At 37.1% G+C, this 13,367-nt stretch overlaps 1 protein-coding gene across 3 annotated transcripts in view; it reads left to right on the forward strand.

The window, feature by feature from the left end:
• The window catches only part of LOC115525125 (prolylcarboxypeptidase), a 76,862-nt gene that overhangs the window by 43,654 nt on the left and 19,841 nt on the right, over positions 1 to 13,367 (forward strand). For all 3 annotated transcript variants that reach the window (XM_030332119.1, XM_030332118.1, XM_030332122.1), the window contains exons 3-7: positions 1,024 to 1,164; positions 4,396 to 4,497; positions 10,777 to 10,958; positions 12,000 to 12,157; positions 12,729 to 12,901. In XM_030332119.1, the coding sequence (XP_030187979.1) occupies positions 1,024 to 1,164; positions 4,396 to 4,497; positions 10,777 to 10,958; positions 12,000 to 12,157; positions 12,729 to 12,901 (756 nt within the window). The remainder of the gene's footprint in view (positions 1 to 1,023; positions 1,165 to 4,395; positions 4,498 to 10,776; positions 10,959 to 11,999; positions 12,158 to 12,728; positions 12,902 to 13,367) is intronic.

Consider the following 13,367-nt stretch of genomic DNA (forward strand, 5'->3'; position numbering starts at 1 on the left):
AATATAGTCCCTTGTAGTTGGTTCCTATATCTGTTAGACATCGCTGCATTAATTTTTGAGCACTTCCTTGCTTCCATGCACAGCAAGATGTATAGGTTTATCATTTAGCTTCCTTGTCCCAAAATGTTAGTCAGCCACTTCACTGACAAGCCCTAGTTCCTTTTAGTGTGGAATGGTATTAAACACCAAAATCCTAGTTCTTGGAATGTCAATTGTTACTGGGGTGACAGTGTTTATAGACCTTTTCAGTGGTCTGTTTAATCCATGAATTTTGATATTGAAAGTTTGGATAATGAAAATTCAAAACATAAGGGATATCTGTATTTTAACAATTTAATGAATTCATATCCTATTTCCACTTCAGTTTTACCATACTGTGTTTTTAAGTAACTCCTTGATTTTATAATTGTTATCTTTTATCTTTTCTGTTATCTTATCACTGAGAATCTTGAGTACCAATAACATTGTTTTATTGTTGTTGTTGTGTTTAGGTAGGCTCCACACCCAGCGTGGGTCTTGAACTCACAACCCTGGGATTAAGAGTCACATGCTGTCTACCAGCTGAGCCAGCCAGGCACCCCTAACATTGTTTTATTTTACAATATAAAGAAAGTAACTTCAAAATAACAGTGCCAATATTACTACTGCAATTAAAATCAATTAAAAAATTTTTTAACATTTATTTATTTTTGAGAGAAACAATGCACAAACAGGGGAGGGGCAGAGAGAGAGGGAGACACAGAATCTGAAGCAGGCTGCAGGCTCCAGGCTCCGAGCTGTTTGCACAGAGCCTGACACAGGGCTTGAACTCATGTACTGCGAGATCATGACATGAGCCAAAATCAGATGTTTAACCTACTAAGCTACCCAAGTGCCCTTGTAATTAAAATCAAATGAAGTTTAAGAAGTTTTGTGAATATTTTTGTAGCTTAGTTCGGTTTTAATGAAAGAATAAGTTTAATTACTTTTTTGTTGATCTCATTTACTTTCCTCTGAAATTTGTCTGCTTTGTTTTTGTTATAGGTTGATCATTTTGGATTTACTACAGATAAAACTTTTAAACAGCGGTACTTACTAGCTGATGAACACTGGAAGAAAGATGATGGATCAATACTTTTCTACACTGGTAATGAAGGGGACATTGTCTGGTTTTGCAATAATACGGTATGTGCAAATTTGTGAAATTCCTATGCTCACTTTGCCTTTTATTATGACAAACTAGAAAAAAATGTTTTGCGGTATATATGACCAAATATTACTGTACTTAATCAAGAAGCTCTTTAGAGTTTAAAGAATTACTCATGAAAAGAGTGAAATACTATTTTTGGACAATTGAATCTTAGATTTTTTTTTTTTAATCCCAATTTATTTCTAGAGTGAATAAGGATATGAGGGACATGGGAAGAGGAATATTATTGCATATAGATTTTTTTGGTTTTTGTTTGTTTTGATTATGGTCTCCAGGATATAAACATGAGGGCATGAATTTTTGTTTTTTTGTTTAGTATTGTATTTTCAGTCTAAGAGCTGTGCTAGACATACAGTACGTGCTCAATAAATATTTGTTAAATGAATGAATAAAATCTAAACAATGCCAGTGCAAGTAAGAAAAACAAAATGCAAGTTTGATTGTCAAATAGAAATGGACAGAGGTAAAGTTGTAGCTATATTTTAGTTTAGCTTTCCTGTTCTACTATTTTTCTTATATTTGTGAGTAAAAAAATAGTATAGATGTTAGCTTGCTTTCCTGACCATATATTCTATTGTCTTTTATAATAACACTTAAATCCATTAACAAAATTTACTTTAGAAGGACACTTGAAAGGAAGATATTTTCCTTTTTTTTATGTTCTAGCGCTATGACTAGAAAATGTCAATTTTCTACCAAAAAGCTAGTCTGTGAATTACCTTAAACTGAAGACTGAGTCACATTTTCTCCATTGCCAATGTCCGCCACGGTGCCTGGTATTCAAGAGGTCTTAGTAAATGTTTGTTGAACTAAACTGAATTGAAAGCAAAGATATCGACCCAATTATAATGTTATTGCATTTCTCATTTTTCAATATTTCCTTAAGACTGTTGAGTCTATGTTAGTTGAAATCAAATAATTCAGATCCTAGGATGTCTATTTCTCTTACATCAGTGACAAGTGAAATCAGGATTTATTTCCATCAGATTCCTGCTTAGTTATTCTGTGAAACAACTGAGGCTGCTTTGTCTTTTTCTCTTTCTCATGTGTGATTTCCCATTTATGCCACGGCCATGGGGCAGCTTCTCGTGTCCAGTTATTTTTCCCAGCTCTTTTTCCTCTTTCTTATAGACAGGCAGATGTTCTTGCCTCCACTGCTCTGACAGGCAGCATAATTTAAGGCTTACCTTAGAAGTGACAGAAAGGAAGAGCTACACAGTGTAGGAACAGTTCCAGGGAAGTGACTAGATGTAGATCCTTAGAAGGGTCCTGGCCCTTTCCCAGCCCTAGACACCTCCCTTTATACTAAAATGTCCTGGTTGCACTATCACATAATCTGGATGTTCATTTATTAAGAGACTGTAGCAGAATGGTCAAGAGTGACAGACTGGTTAGGATTGAATTCTGGTTTTGCCATTATGCTGTGTGACTTTGGGCAGTCTCTTATTCTGTGTCTTGGTTTTTTTACCTGTTAAATGGGTGTAGTGATAATAATCTAGTTCATACAGTTGCTGTGAGGACTAAATAAGAGTTAGGAATTTAGGACAGTGCTGGCACAGAGTGTTATTAAATTGTTAATATATTACATGGACCTCTTCTGAAAAATAAAAACACCCTGAAATAGATGCAGGCAAAAATTACTGACTACAATCAATGTTCAATTAAATTGCTTCCTTTGAAAGCCTGAGTTCAGCTCCCCAGAGGCCTGGCTATTTTGATAGATGATCCTTACCCTTAAGAAGCTCACAGTCTGAGGGCACCTGGGTGACTCTGGGTTGAGCTCTTGGTTTCAGCTCAGGTCATGATATCATGGTTTGTGAGTTCAAGCCTTGTGTCAAGCCCCTAGTCGGGCTCCAGGCTGGTGTCTCAGAGCCTGCTTGGGATTCTCTCTCTCCCTCTCTCTTTACTCCTCCCCTGCTTGTGCTTTCTCTCTCTCAAAATAAATAAATAAACTTTAAAAAAAAGAAGTTCATAGTCTGGTAGGGTAAGACACATATAAACAAATATTTCAGTGTAGTAATAGAGATCTATACCTAGCACGGTGATGTTGAGAGGCAGGACTGATCAGCAATGCCAAAATGGGGCAGGCAGAGGAGGGCATGCTTGAGCTGGTTGTTACAGGGTCTGCAGATAAATGGCAGGAAATGGGCAAGGAGTTAAGAGAGAAAGTGAAGGTTATTGAAACCATCACAGATAACAGGTTAAATTCTCCATCGTCATGTGCATGTAGCTCTTTAAATTGTTCATTTATTGATCAAGATGAATAAAAACTTTTAGAGGTTCTTAGCCCTTGTTAGGAAGCAGCAGTTCATTAAAAAACAGCAGTGTGCCCTAGGAATGACAAATAGTTTTTAATCTGTGCTAAATTTAAATCTAATCGATTGATGTTGGCTGTCTAGAGTGCTTTGTTGAGAAGGATTCTGAGAGCACCACTTGAGGTAAGAGAAAAAATTCAGTGATTGATTAATGACCAGCATTAAGTATGGAAATAAGATCTGAAAGCATTTGATGATTGTACTGTGAAGGTAGCCTGTGCTTGAATCTTGGCTCTGCCGCTTTCTAGCTGTGTGACTGTTACAGGATATTTAAACTACTGTGTCTCAGTGCCCTTGTCTGTAAAATGGGGTTACTAAAAGTACCTATCTCTTAGATTGTTGTGATAATCAAATGAAGTAATATATATGGAGTATTTAGAGCAGCCCGACACATTGTAAGTACTCAATTATTATTAGCTATTGTTAGCTACTACTTATTTTTGAGAAAATAAGATTAATATAAAACCCAAGGGAGCCCAGTATGCTTATTCGTATTTCTTTTTTCTTTTATGTTGTAAATGTTTATGGGTAGGCAGCTAACTTAGATATCTACAGTTTTTCCTAGACTATTTTATACACAGTGCAATTTGAAGACTATTTTTGACAAAATATTGATTATGCAGCTCCAGTGTCAGAATAAGGAGAGTTGGAATGATTGGTGGTTGAGTGACTTGGGCTTATTTTTAATTATCTCACTGTACTATAGTATGAGATTAACATGCAACAACGAAACAAGAGTTATTTATCTGTAGAACAAATATAAATTGTGCAACTTCTCAGAGCTCTTTTTGGTCTGGTTTAACATTCATCTCATATGACTTGGCAAAAGGTTCAATGACTGTTTCACATAAAAAATGATTTTTATCCTGTGAATTTGTAAATTCTCCCTAGGGGTTCATGTGGGATGTGGCTGAGGAACTGAAAGCTATGTTGGTGTTTGCTGAACATCGATACTATGGAGAATCCCTACCTTTTGGTAACAATTCATTCAAGGTAAGTACAGGCATACCTTGTTTTATTGAACTTCACTTTACTGGACTTCACAGATCATGTGTTATTTGCAAATTGAAGGTTTGTAGCAACCCTGTGTTGGGCAAGTCTATCAGTGCCATTTTTCCAACAGCATTTGCTTACTTTGTTTCTCTGTGTTGCATTATGATAATTATTGTAATATGTCAAACTTTTTCATTATTATTACATTTATTATGGTGATCTGCAATCAGTGATCTAGAAGATGCTCACATAAGATGGCAAACTTAATTGATAAATAATGTGTGTGTTGTGACTGTCCCACCAACTGGCCATTCCCCCATCTCTGTCTCTCTCCTCAGGCCTCCTTATTCCCTGAGACATAAAAATGTTGAAATGAGGCCAGCTGGCCTCTGAGTGTTCCAATGAAAAGAAGAGTTGTATGTCTCTCACTTTAAATAAAAAACTAGAAATGATTAAGTATAGTGAGCAAGGCATGTTGAAAGCTGAGAGAGGCTGGAAGCTAGGCCTCTTGTAACAAACATTTAACCAGGTTGTGAATGCAAAGGAAAAGTTCTTGAAGGAAATTAAAATGCTCTTCCAGTGAGCATACAAATGACAAGAAAGTGAAACAGTCTTACTGCTGGTAAGGAGAAAGTTTGAGAGGTCTGGGTAGAAGATCAAACCAGCCACAACATTCCCTCAAGCCAAAGCCTAATCCAGAGCAAGGCCCTAATTCTCTTCAATGTGATGAAGGCTGAGAGAGGTGAGGAAGTTGTAGAAGAAAAATCTGAAGCTAGCAGAGTTCCTGAGGTTTAAGGAAAGAAGCTGTCTCCATAACATAAAAGTACGAGGTGAAGCAGCAAGTGCTGATGTAGAAGCTACAGTAAGTTATCCAGAAGATCTAGCTGAGATAAATCATGAAGGTGGCTACAGTAAACAACAGATTTTCAATATAGACAAAACAGCTTTTTATTGAAAGAAGATGCCATTGAGGACTTTTATAAAGAGAAGTCAATGCCTGGCTTGAAGTCTTCAGGACAGCCTGACTCTCTTGTTAGGAGCTAGTGTAACTGGTAACTTTAAATTAAAGCCAATGCACATTTACCATCCTGGAAATCCTAGGGCCCTAAAAAATTATGCTAAATCTACTCTGTGTGTGCTCTATAAATGAAAGAACAGAGCCTGGATGACTATACATCTGTTCACAACATGGTTCACTGAATACTTTAAGACCACTGTTGAGACCTACTGCTCGGGAAGAAAAAAGTTCCTTTCAAAATATTATTGTTCATTGACGATGCATCTGGTCACCCAAGACCTCTGATGGAGATGTACGACGAGATGAATATTATTTTCATTTCTGCTAACACAACATCCATTCTGCAACTCATGGATCAAGGAGTCACTTTGATTTTCAAATCTTATTTAAGAAATACATTTGTGGGGCACCTGGGTGGCTTAGCTGGTTAGGCATCTGACTTTGGCTCAGGTCATGATCTCGCAGTTCTTGGGTTTGAGCCCCACATCGGGCTCTCTGCTGTCAGCAGGGAGCCTGCTTTGGATCCTCTGGTGCCTCTCCTCTGCTCATTCTCTCTCTGAAAAAACAAACAAACAAACAAACAAACAAAAAACATTTTGTAAGGTATAGCTGCCACAGAGAGTGATTCCTCTCTGATGGATCTTGGCAAAGTCAATTGAAAACCTTCTAAAGGATTCACCATTCTATATGCTATGAAGAATATTCAGGATTCATGGGAAGAGGTCAAAATATCAACATGAACAGGAGTTTGGAAGAAGCTGATTTCAACCCTGTGGATGACTGTGAGGGTTTCAAGAAAGACTTCAGTGGAGGAGGTAACTGCAGATGTCGTGGAAATAAGAGAATCAGAATTAGAAGTGGACCTTGAAGATGTGCTAAATTGCTGAAATCTTGTGATAAAACTTGAATGGATGAAGAGTTGTTTCTCATGGATGAGGAGTTATTTCTTATGGATGAGCAAAGAAATTGGTTTCTTGAGATGGAAACTGCTGCTGGTGAAAATACTGTGAATATTGCTGAAATGTCAACAATGAATGTAGAAAATTAAACAAACTTTAAAGCAGCTACAGGGTTTGAGAAGATTGACTCCAATTCTGAAAAAAATTCTGAGGGGAAAATTCTATTGAACAGCGTCACATGCTACAAAGAAATCATTCATGAAAGGAAGAGTCAATTGATATGGCAAATTTTATTGTTGTTTTGTTTTAAGACATTGCCAAAGCCAACCCATCCTTCAGCAATCACCACCCTGACTGGTCAACAGCCATCAACATTTAGGCAAGACCCTCCACTGGTAAAAAAGATGAAAGCTCAAAAAAACTCACTGAAAGCTCAGATGATGGTTAGCATTTTTTATCAATGAAGTATTTTTAAATTAAAGTGTATACATCTTTTGGGGCGCCTGGGTGGCTCAGTCGGTTGGGTGTCCGACTTTGGCTCAGGTCATGATCTCGTAGTCTGTGAGTTCGAGCCCTGCATTGGGCTCTGTGCTGACAGCTCAGAGCCTGGAGCCTGCTTCTGATTCTGTGTCTCCTTCTCTTTCTGCCCCTCCCCTGCTCATGCTCTGTCTCTCTGTGTCTCAAAAATAAATAAAAACATTAAAAAAAAATTTTTTTTAAATAAAAAAAGTGTATACATCTTTTTGGAAATAATACTAATTCACACTTAATAGACTACAGTATGGTGTAAGCATAACTTTTATATGCACTAGGAAGCCAAAATAGTCATTGGACTTGCTTTATTAAGATATTAACTTTATTGTAGTGGTCTGGAACCAGACCTGCAATATCTCTGAGGTATGCCTGTGTAGTTTTTAATTTTAAGTTTAAAAGGTTTTTTTTTTTGAAGTTTAGAGTATTACATGTTCTAATTACATGTTCCACTTTAAGAAAGAAATGATAGCTTTAGCTTGAATAGCCTGAAATTTCAATAATTTGTATTTAATCTTTCCTTTTTTATATGCAGTTGAACAGATTGGGTGCTTTTTATTTATTTTTATTTTTATTTTTTTAACATGTTATTTATTTTTGAGAGACAGAGAGAGACAGAGCACGAGAGGGGGAGAAGCAGAGAAAGAGGGGAACACGGAATCTGAAGCAGGCTCCAGGCTCAGAGCAGTCCACACAGAGCCTGATGCAGGGCTCACTCATGAACCATGAGATCATGACCTGAGCTAAAGTCGGATGCTTAACCGACTGAGCCACCCAGGTGCCTCCAAGCCCTTTTTAAACTATAATATTATCATTTCTAATGTTGATCATTTTTTAACTCAGTGGGAAATCTTAAGATATGGCTGCAGAGAATGTGAGGGGAACTTCTCATTGTTTCAGAAATATCAGTAAATTATTCTACTTTATAAATTATACACTTATATATTATATTAATAATGTATTATATACTGGGTCTACCACAGGAAAAAGTATAATGAGCACTCAAATGTTTAAAAAGGTATTTTTCTTTTTCTTTTTTTTTTTTAAAGGTATTTTTCAATAAGATAAGGACAAATTATCTCTGTCTCAGTGAGTCCAAATAGCCACTTGGATTCCCTTCTGACCTTTCCTAATCTCAAAGGAGTTTTGGCCTTGGCCACAGACTGTACACCCAATAAAAAGGATACTATTTCCTCAACTGAGTCACTCATGTACTTTGTGATTCTGGGTATATGAATTTGCTATCTGTGCTATTATTTACATAATACTTGTCTTTGAACAACTAACTTTTCAAATTTTGCATTATCTTAACAAGGGTTTCATGTACTAGTTTTTTTTTTTTCTAAATTACATTAAAACAAGTATTAAAATAAAAAAGATTACCTAAGATCATTATGCATACTACCAGTATGTATATACCATCTTTTTAGAAGAACTTGGGGCCAGTAATTTTCTAGGCTGCCTATTTTGAAAGGAGTTTATATATGTATATTTGTGTTTGTTTATTTTTGAGAGAGAGAAAGAGAAGCAGAGAGAGGGAGACACAGAATCCAAAGCAGGCTCCAGTCTCTGAGCTGTCAGCACAGAGCCCAACGTGGGGCTCAAACCCACAAACCATGAGGTCATGACCTGAGCTGAAGTCAGATGCTTAACTAACTGAGCCAGCCAGGCACCCCTGAAAAGAGTTTTAATTTTCATTCTCAGAGGTTTTATTAGCTCATATTATAAGTAAATAAAATAAATGAAAATTTCTTGTGTTGTGAATGAAGAACAGAACTATTTGCTGATATTTGTTGGGCTATGGGGGGAAACTCAATTCTTTAGCTTATTATTCTGCATAATTATCTGATTAGGAGAGTTGATAGATCTTGAAACCATCGGAAGAAGTCAGCTTGTTGCAGATAGAAACATAATGTCACCTAGATCCCCATGGTTCATACTTTGTTAGCAAAATGGAACTAAGGGCTCTTTTTGATATGCTTCTTTCCCTTCATGTGCTCACAGAATTTGTCAGTAGCATGGGGGTTAATATTACAAATGTTATGCAAGGATTAGAAAAAAATGACACTCAACTATACATAGAAAATTGGAAGTAAAGACTAGTGATAGATAATGAAAGAGGAGGTAAGAGGTCAGAAAGTATGTATCTTGGGGTCCCTGGGTGGCTCATGAGAGAGCAAGGTGGAAACTGCAGTGCTTATTGTGACTTAACATTGGAAGTTATACGTCACTTCTGACACATTAATTAGAACCAAGTCACTAAGCCCAGCCCAAGCTCAAAGAGAGAGGAATAAGACTTTTTCTTTTAAAGGAGAGATACTTTTTTTTTTTTTTTTTAATTTTCAAGTAAGTTAACACACAGTGTAGTCTTGGCTTCAGGAGTAGAATCCGGTGATTCATCTCTTACATATGACACCCAGTGGTCACCCTGAGAAGTGCCCTCCTTAATGCCCATCACCCATTTAACCCATCCGCCCTCACCCTCTCCAGCAACCCTCAGTTTGTTCTCTGTATTTAAAAGAGTTTCTTATGGTTTGCCTCCCTCTCTGTTTTTATCTTGTTTTTCCTTCTCTTCCCCTATGTTCATTTGTTGAGTTTCTCAAATTCCACCTATGAGTCCAATCATACACTTTACTAGCTCCCTTAGTTTAGCAGGACTCTGAGCTTTACCCCCCTACGTTGCACTGAGGAAATTGTCTCTAGGCAGAGAGACAGTGATCATGGGGCTTACTTTATGAATATCCTTCTCTCAGGGATCAACGTCTTGTGTTGCCTGTTTTCTAATGCCTGGATGTAGTTGCTGTATTGCATTTTGTAACTCCAATTTTATAGTTGTTTACAACAGGGTAATTTCCAGTTGTTGGTATGCAGATATAATGATAATCTTTCTGATAAGGAAGGATGAGTTTGATTTTTATTGATGATTCTTCAGTTTTTCACAAGATTCAGTCTGCCTTTGCCTGTATAGTAGCCATTTTATTTTTTAAATTTTTTTTAATGTTTATTTTTGAGACTGATAGAGACAGAGAGAGAGAGAGTACAATCAGGGGAGGGACAGAGAGAGAGAGGGAGACACAGAATCCAAAGCAGGCTCCAGGCTCTGAGCTGTCAGCCCAGAGCCTGAGGCTGGACTCGAACTCATGAACTACGAGATCATGACCTGAGCCGAAGTCGGATACTTAACAGAGCCACCCAGGTGCCCCAGTAGCCATTTTAAATGTTTCAAAATTTAAAATAAAAATTGTAGGGGCACCTTGGATGGCTCAATTGGCTAAGTATCCGACTTCAGCTCATATCATGATCTCGCGGTTCATGAGTTCAAGCCTGGCCTCGGGCTCTGAGCTGACAGCTCAGAGCCTGGAGCCAGCTTGGGATTCTGTGTCTCCCTCTCTCTCTGCGCCTCCCCTGCTTGTGCTCTGTCTCTCTGTCTGTCTCTCTCAAAAACAAATAAACATTAAAAAAAAGTAATAAAAATTGTAATACAGCAGTTGTCTGTTAAGCTGAGAATTGTATTCCATCACATTTACTATTAAATATTACAGTTTGTTTCTATTGTTTCTACAACCTCAACAAGGTCTTTGGTAAATAGCATTTAATAGAAATTACATTTGAATGCAAAATACATTATGTTCTTCGCACAAACTTGAAATAATTTTTTAATGATTTATTTAAATCAGCATTGTTATTGCGTTGACTGGGCATTTTAACTCAATAGCCTAGAAATTCTATTTGGAGTAAAACTTATCTGACTGGCTTTTTCCCTGGATCTATGCTATGCCTAAGCTGCTATTATGTGCACATTTATACTTGTTCTTTGTTACTTTTCTTTAGGATTCCAGATACTTGAATTATCTGACATCAGAACAAGCTCTGGCAGATTTTGCAGTGTTAATCAAATACTTGAAAAGAACAATCCCAGGAGCTAAAAATCAACCTGTCATTGCCCTAGGGGGCTCTTATGGTGGCATGCTTGCAGCCTGGTTCAGGATGAAATACCCTCATATGGTGGTTGGGTAAATGCATTTATGTTGGACATGAGCACTTCTTTTTTTATTTTTTAATTTTTAAATTTACATCCAACTTAGTTAGCATGTAGTACAACAATGATTTCAGGAGTAGATTCCTTAATGCCCCTTACCTATTTAGCCCATCCCTCCTCCCACAACCCTCCAGTAACCCTCTGTTCTCCACATTTAAGAGTCTCTTATGTTTTGTCCCCCTCCGTGTTTTTATATTATTTTTGCTTCCCTTCCCTTATGTTCACCTGTTTTGTATCTTAAAGTCCTCAAATGAGTGAAGTCATATGATATTTGTCTTTCTCTGACTAATTTCGCTCTAGTTCCATCCACATAGTTAGAAATGGCAAGATTTCATTCCTTTTGATTGCTGAGTAATTCTCCATTGTATGTATATATCACATCTTTATCCATTCATCCATCGATGGACATTTGGGCTCTTTCCATACTTTGGCTATTGTCGATAGTGCTGCTATAAACATGGGGGTGCATGTGCTCCTTCGAAACAGCATACCTGTATCCCTTGGATAAATATCCAGTAGTACAATTGCTGTGTCGTAGTGTAGTCCTATTTTTAATTTTTTGAGGAACCTCCACACTGTTTTCCAGAGTGGCTGCACCAGTTTGCATTCCCACCAGCAGTGCAAAAGAGATCCTTTTTCTCCACATCCTCGCCAACATCTGTTGTTGCCTGAGTTGTTAATGTTAGCCATTCTGAGAGGTGTGAGGTGGTATCTCATTGTGGTTTTGATTTGTATTTCCCTGATGATGAGTGATGTTGAGCATTTTTTCATGTGTTGGTTGGCCATCTGGATGTCTTCTTTGAAGAAGTGGCTATTCATTGGACATGAGCACTTAATACTGTCACAGCATACTTAGATATTTGTTTCTGTTGTACTGAGATTTCTGGTTTTTATCTCATTAACAGCTGTTATTTTTCTCACCATTTTTGTTCAATGTCCGTTTCAATTTTAAAACTTGAATTTGATGAGTTACATTTTTTTTCTGTTTGCCTTTATTATTTTCCTTCCAATTTAGAGCTCTTGCAGCCTCTGCCCCCATCTGGCATTTTGGTAATCTGGTACCTTGTGGTGTATTTATGAAGATCGTAACTGAAGATTTTAGGAAAAGTGGCCCAAATTGTTCAGAGACCATCCACAATTCCTGGGGTGCTATTACTCGACTCGCAAGAACAGGTAAGCTTTAATTAATAGAATAAAATCATGGAGTGTTTTACCTTTCACTTGTTAAATTCAACACTTGCTTGTTTTTATTTTTAAGTATAACATACAGAAAAGTACACAAATCAAAATACATCACTTGATGAATTTTCATGGAGTGAAACATAACCAATATGGTATATTAGTATAATAATCATCCACTGTAATCAAGAACATAGTACTATGTTTTGTATCTGCTGTCTTTTGATCAACACTATGTTTGTCAGATACTTCTGTTTGTTTTATTTCATTGTGGTTTATGCATTCTGATTGCTCTCTGATGTTCCATTTGTTTATTTATTTACTTATTTCAAAAGTATCTTTGAAACAGGAAATAATTCAAATAAATTCTGGCACACCCCATGAAGATAGACAACTTGTTTATCATGGGATTTTCCAGTTGCTTTAAAAATATTTTATTGAATGTTGAAAAAGCATACTTGGAGAAATGGTATAGAAGATTGAATTTTCTAAAATACCAAGTGATCGGTAAAGCCTTCTGTCAAGTAGTGCTTTTTATATTCCAACAATGTGATTCTGTTTTCAGGCAGTGGCTTGCATTGGCTTTCTGAAGCCCTTCACTTATGTACCCCATTAAGAAATTCGCAGGATGTTCAGCATTTGAAAGGCTGGATCTCTGAAACCTGGATAAATCTGGCAATGGTGGACTACCCTTACGAGTCTAACTTTTTACAGCCTTTGCCTGCTTGGCCTATCAAGGTAATAGGAAAATATCCTTTCGTTACCTTTTTTTACTTAAGTTTACTTATTTGTTTTGAGAAGGGAGAGGGGCAGAGAGATAGGGTGAGAGAGAATCCCAAGCAGGCTCCATGCTGTCAGCATTGAGCCCAACATGGGGCTTGATCTCATGAACCGTGAGATCATGACCTGAGCCAAAATCAAAAGTCAGGCCCCTCTCCTTCATCACTTTTAATATGAACTTTTCTCTCTCTTTTTGTTTTGTTTTTTAAACTGGTGCTTTCTGTGACTTTTAGCATCAGAGGAATTTCCAATGACAAAGGGGCTCTGAGTATGACCAACCTGGGCAGAAATTCTGGCTTCTGTCACTTTCTGGTTACTCAACCTTGGACACCTTACCTAATGTTTGTAAACATCAGTTTCCTGTGATTTGAGTAAAGGAGATAAATGTATAGATTATAGAGTTGTATGATTTAGAGCTAAGATC

This window comes from Lynx canadensis, chromosome D1 (genome assembly GCF_007474595.2).
Source record: "Lynx canadensis isolate LIC74 chromosome D1, mLynCan4.pri.v2, whole genome shotgun sequence".
Taxonomy (NCBI): domain Eukaryota; kingdom Metazoa; phylum Chordata; class Mammalia; order Carnivora; family Felidae; genus Lynx; species Lynx canadensis.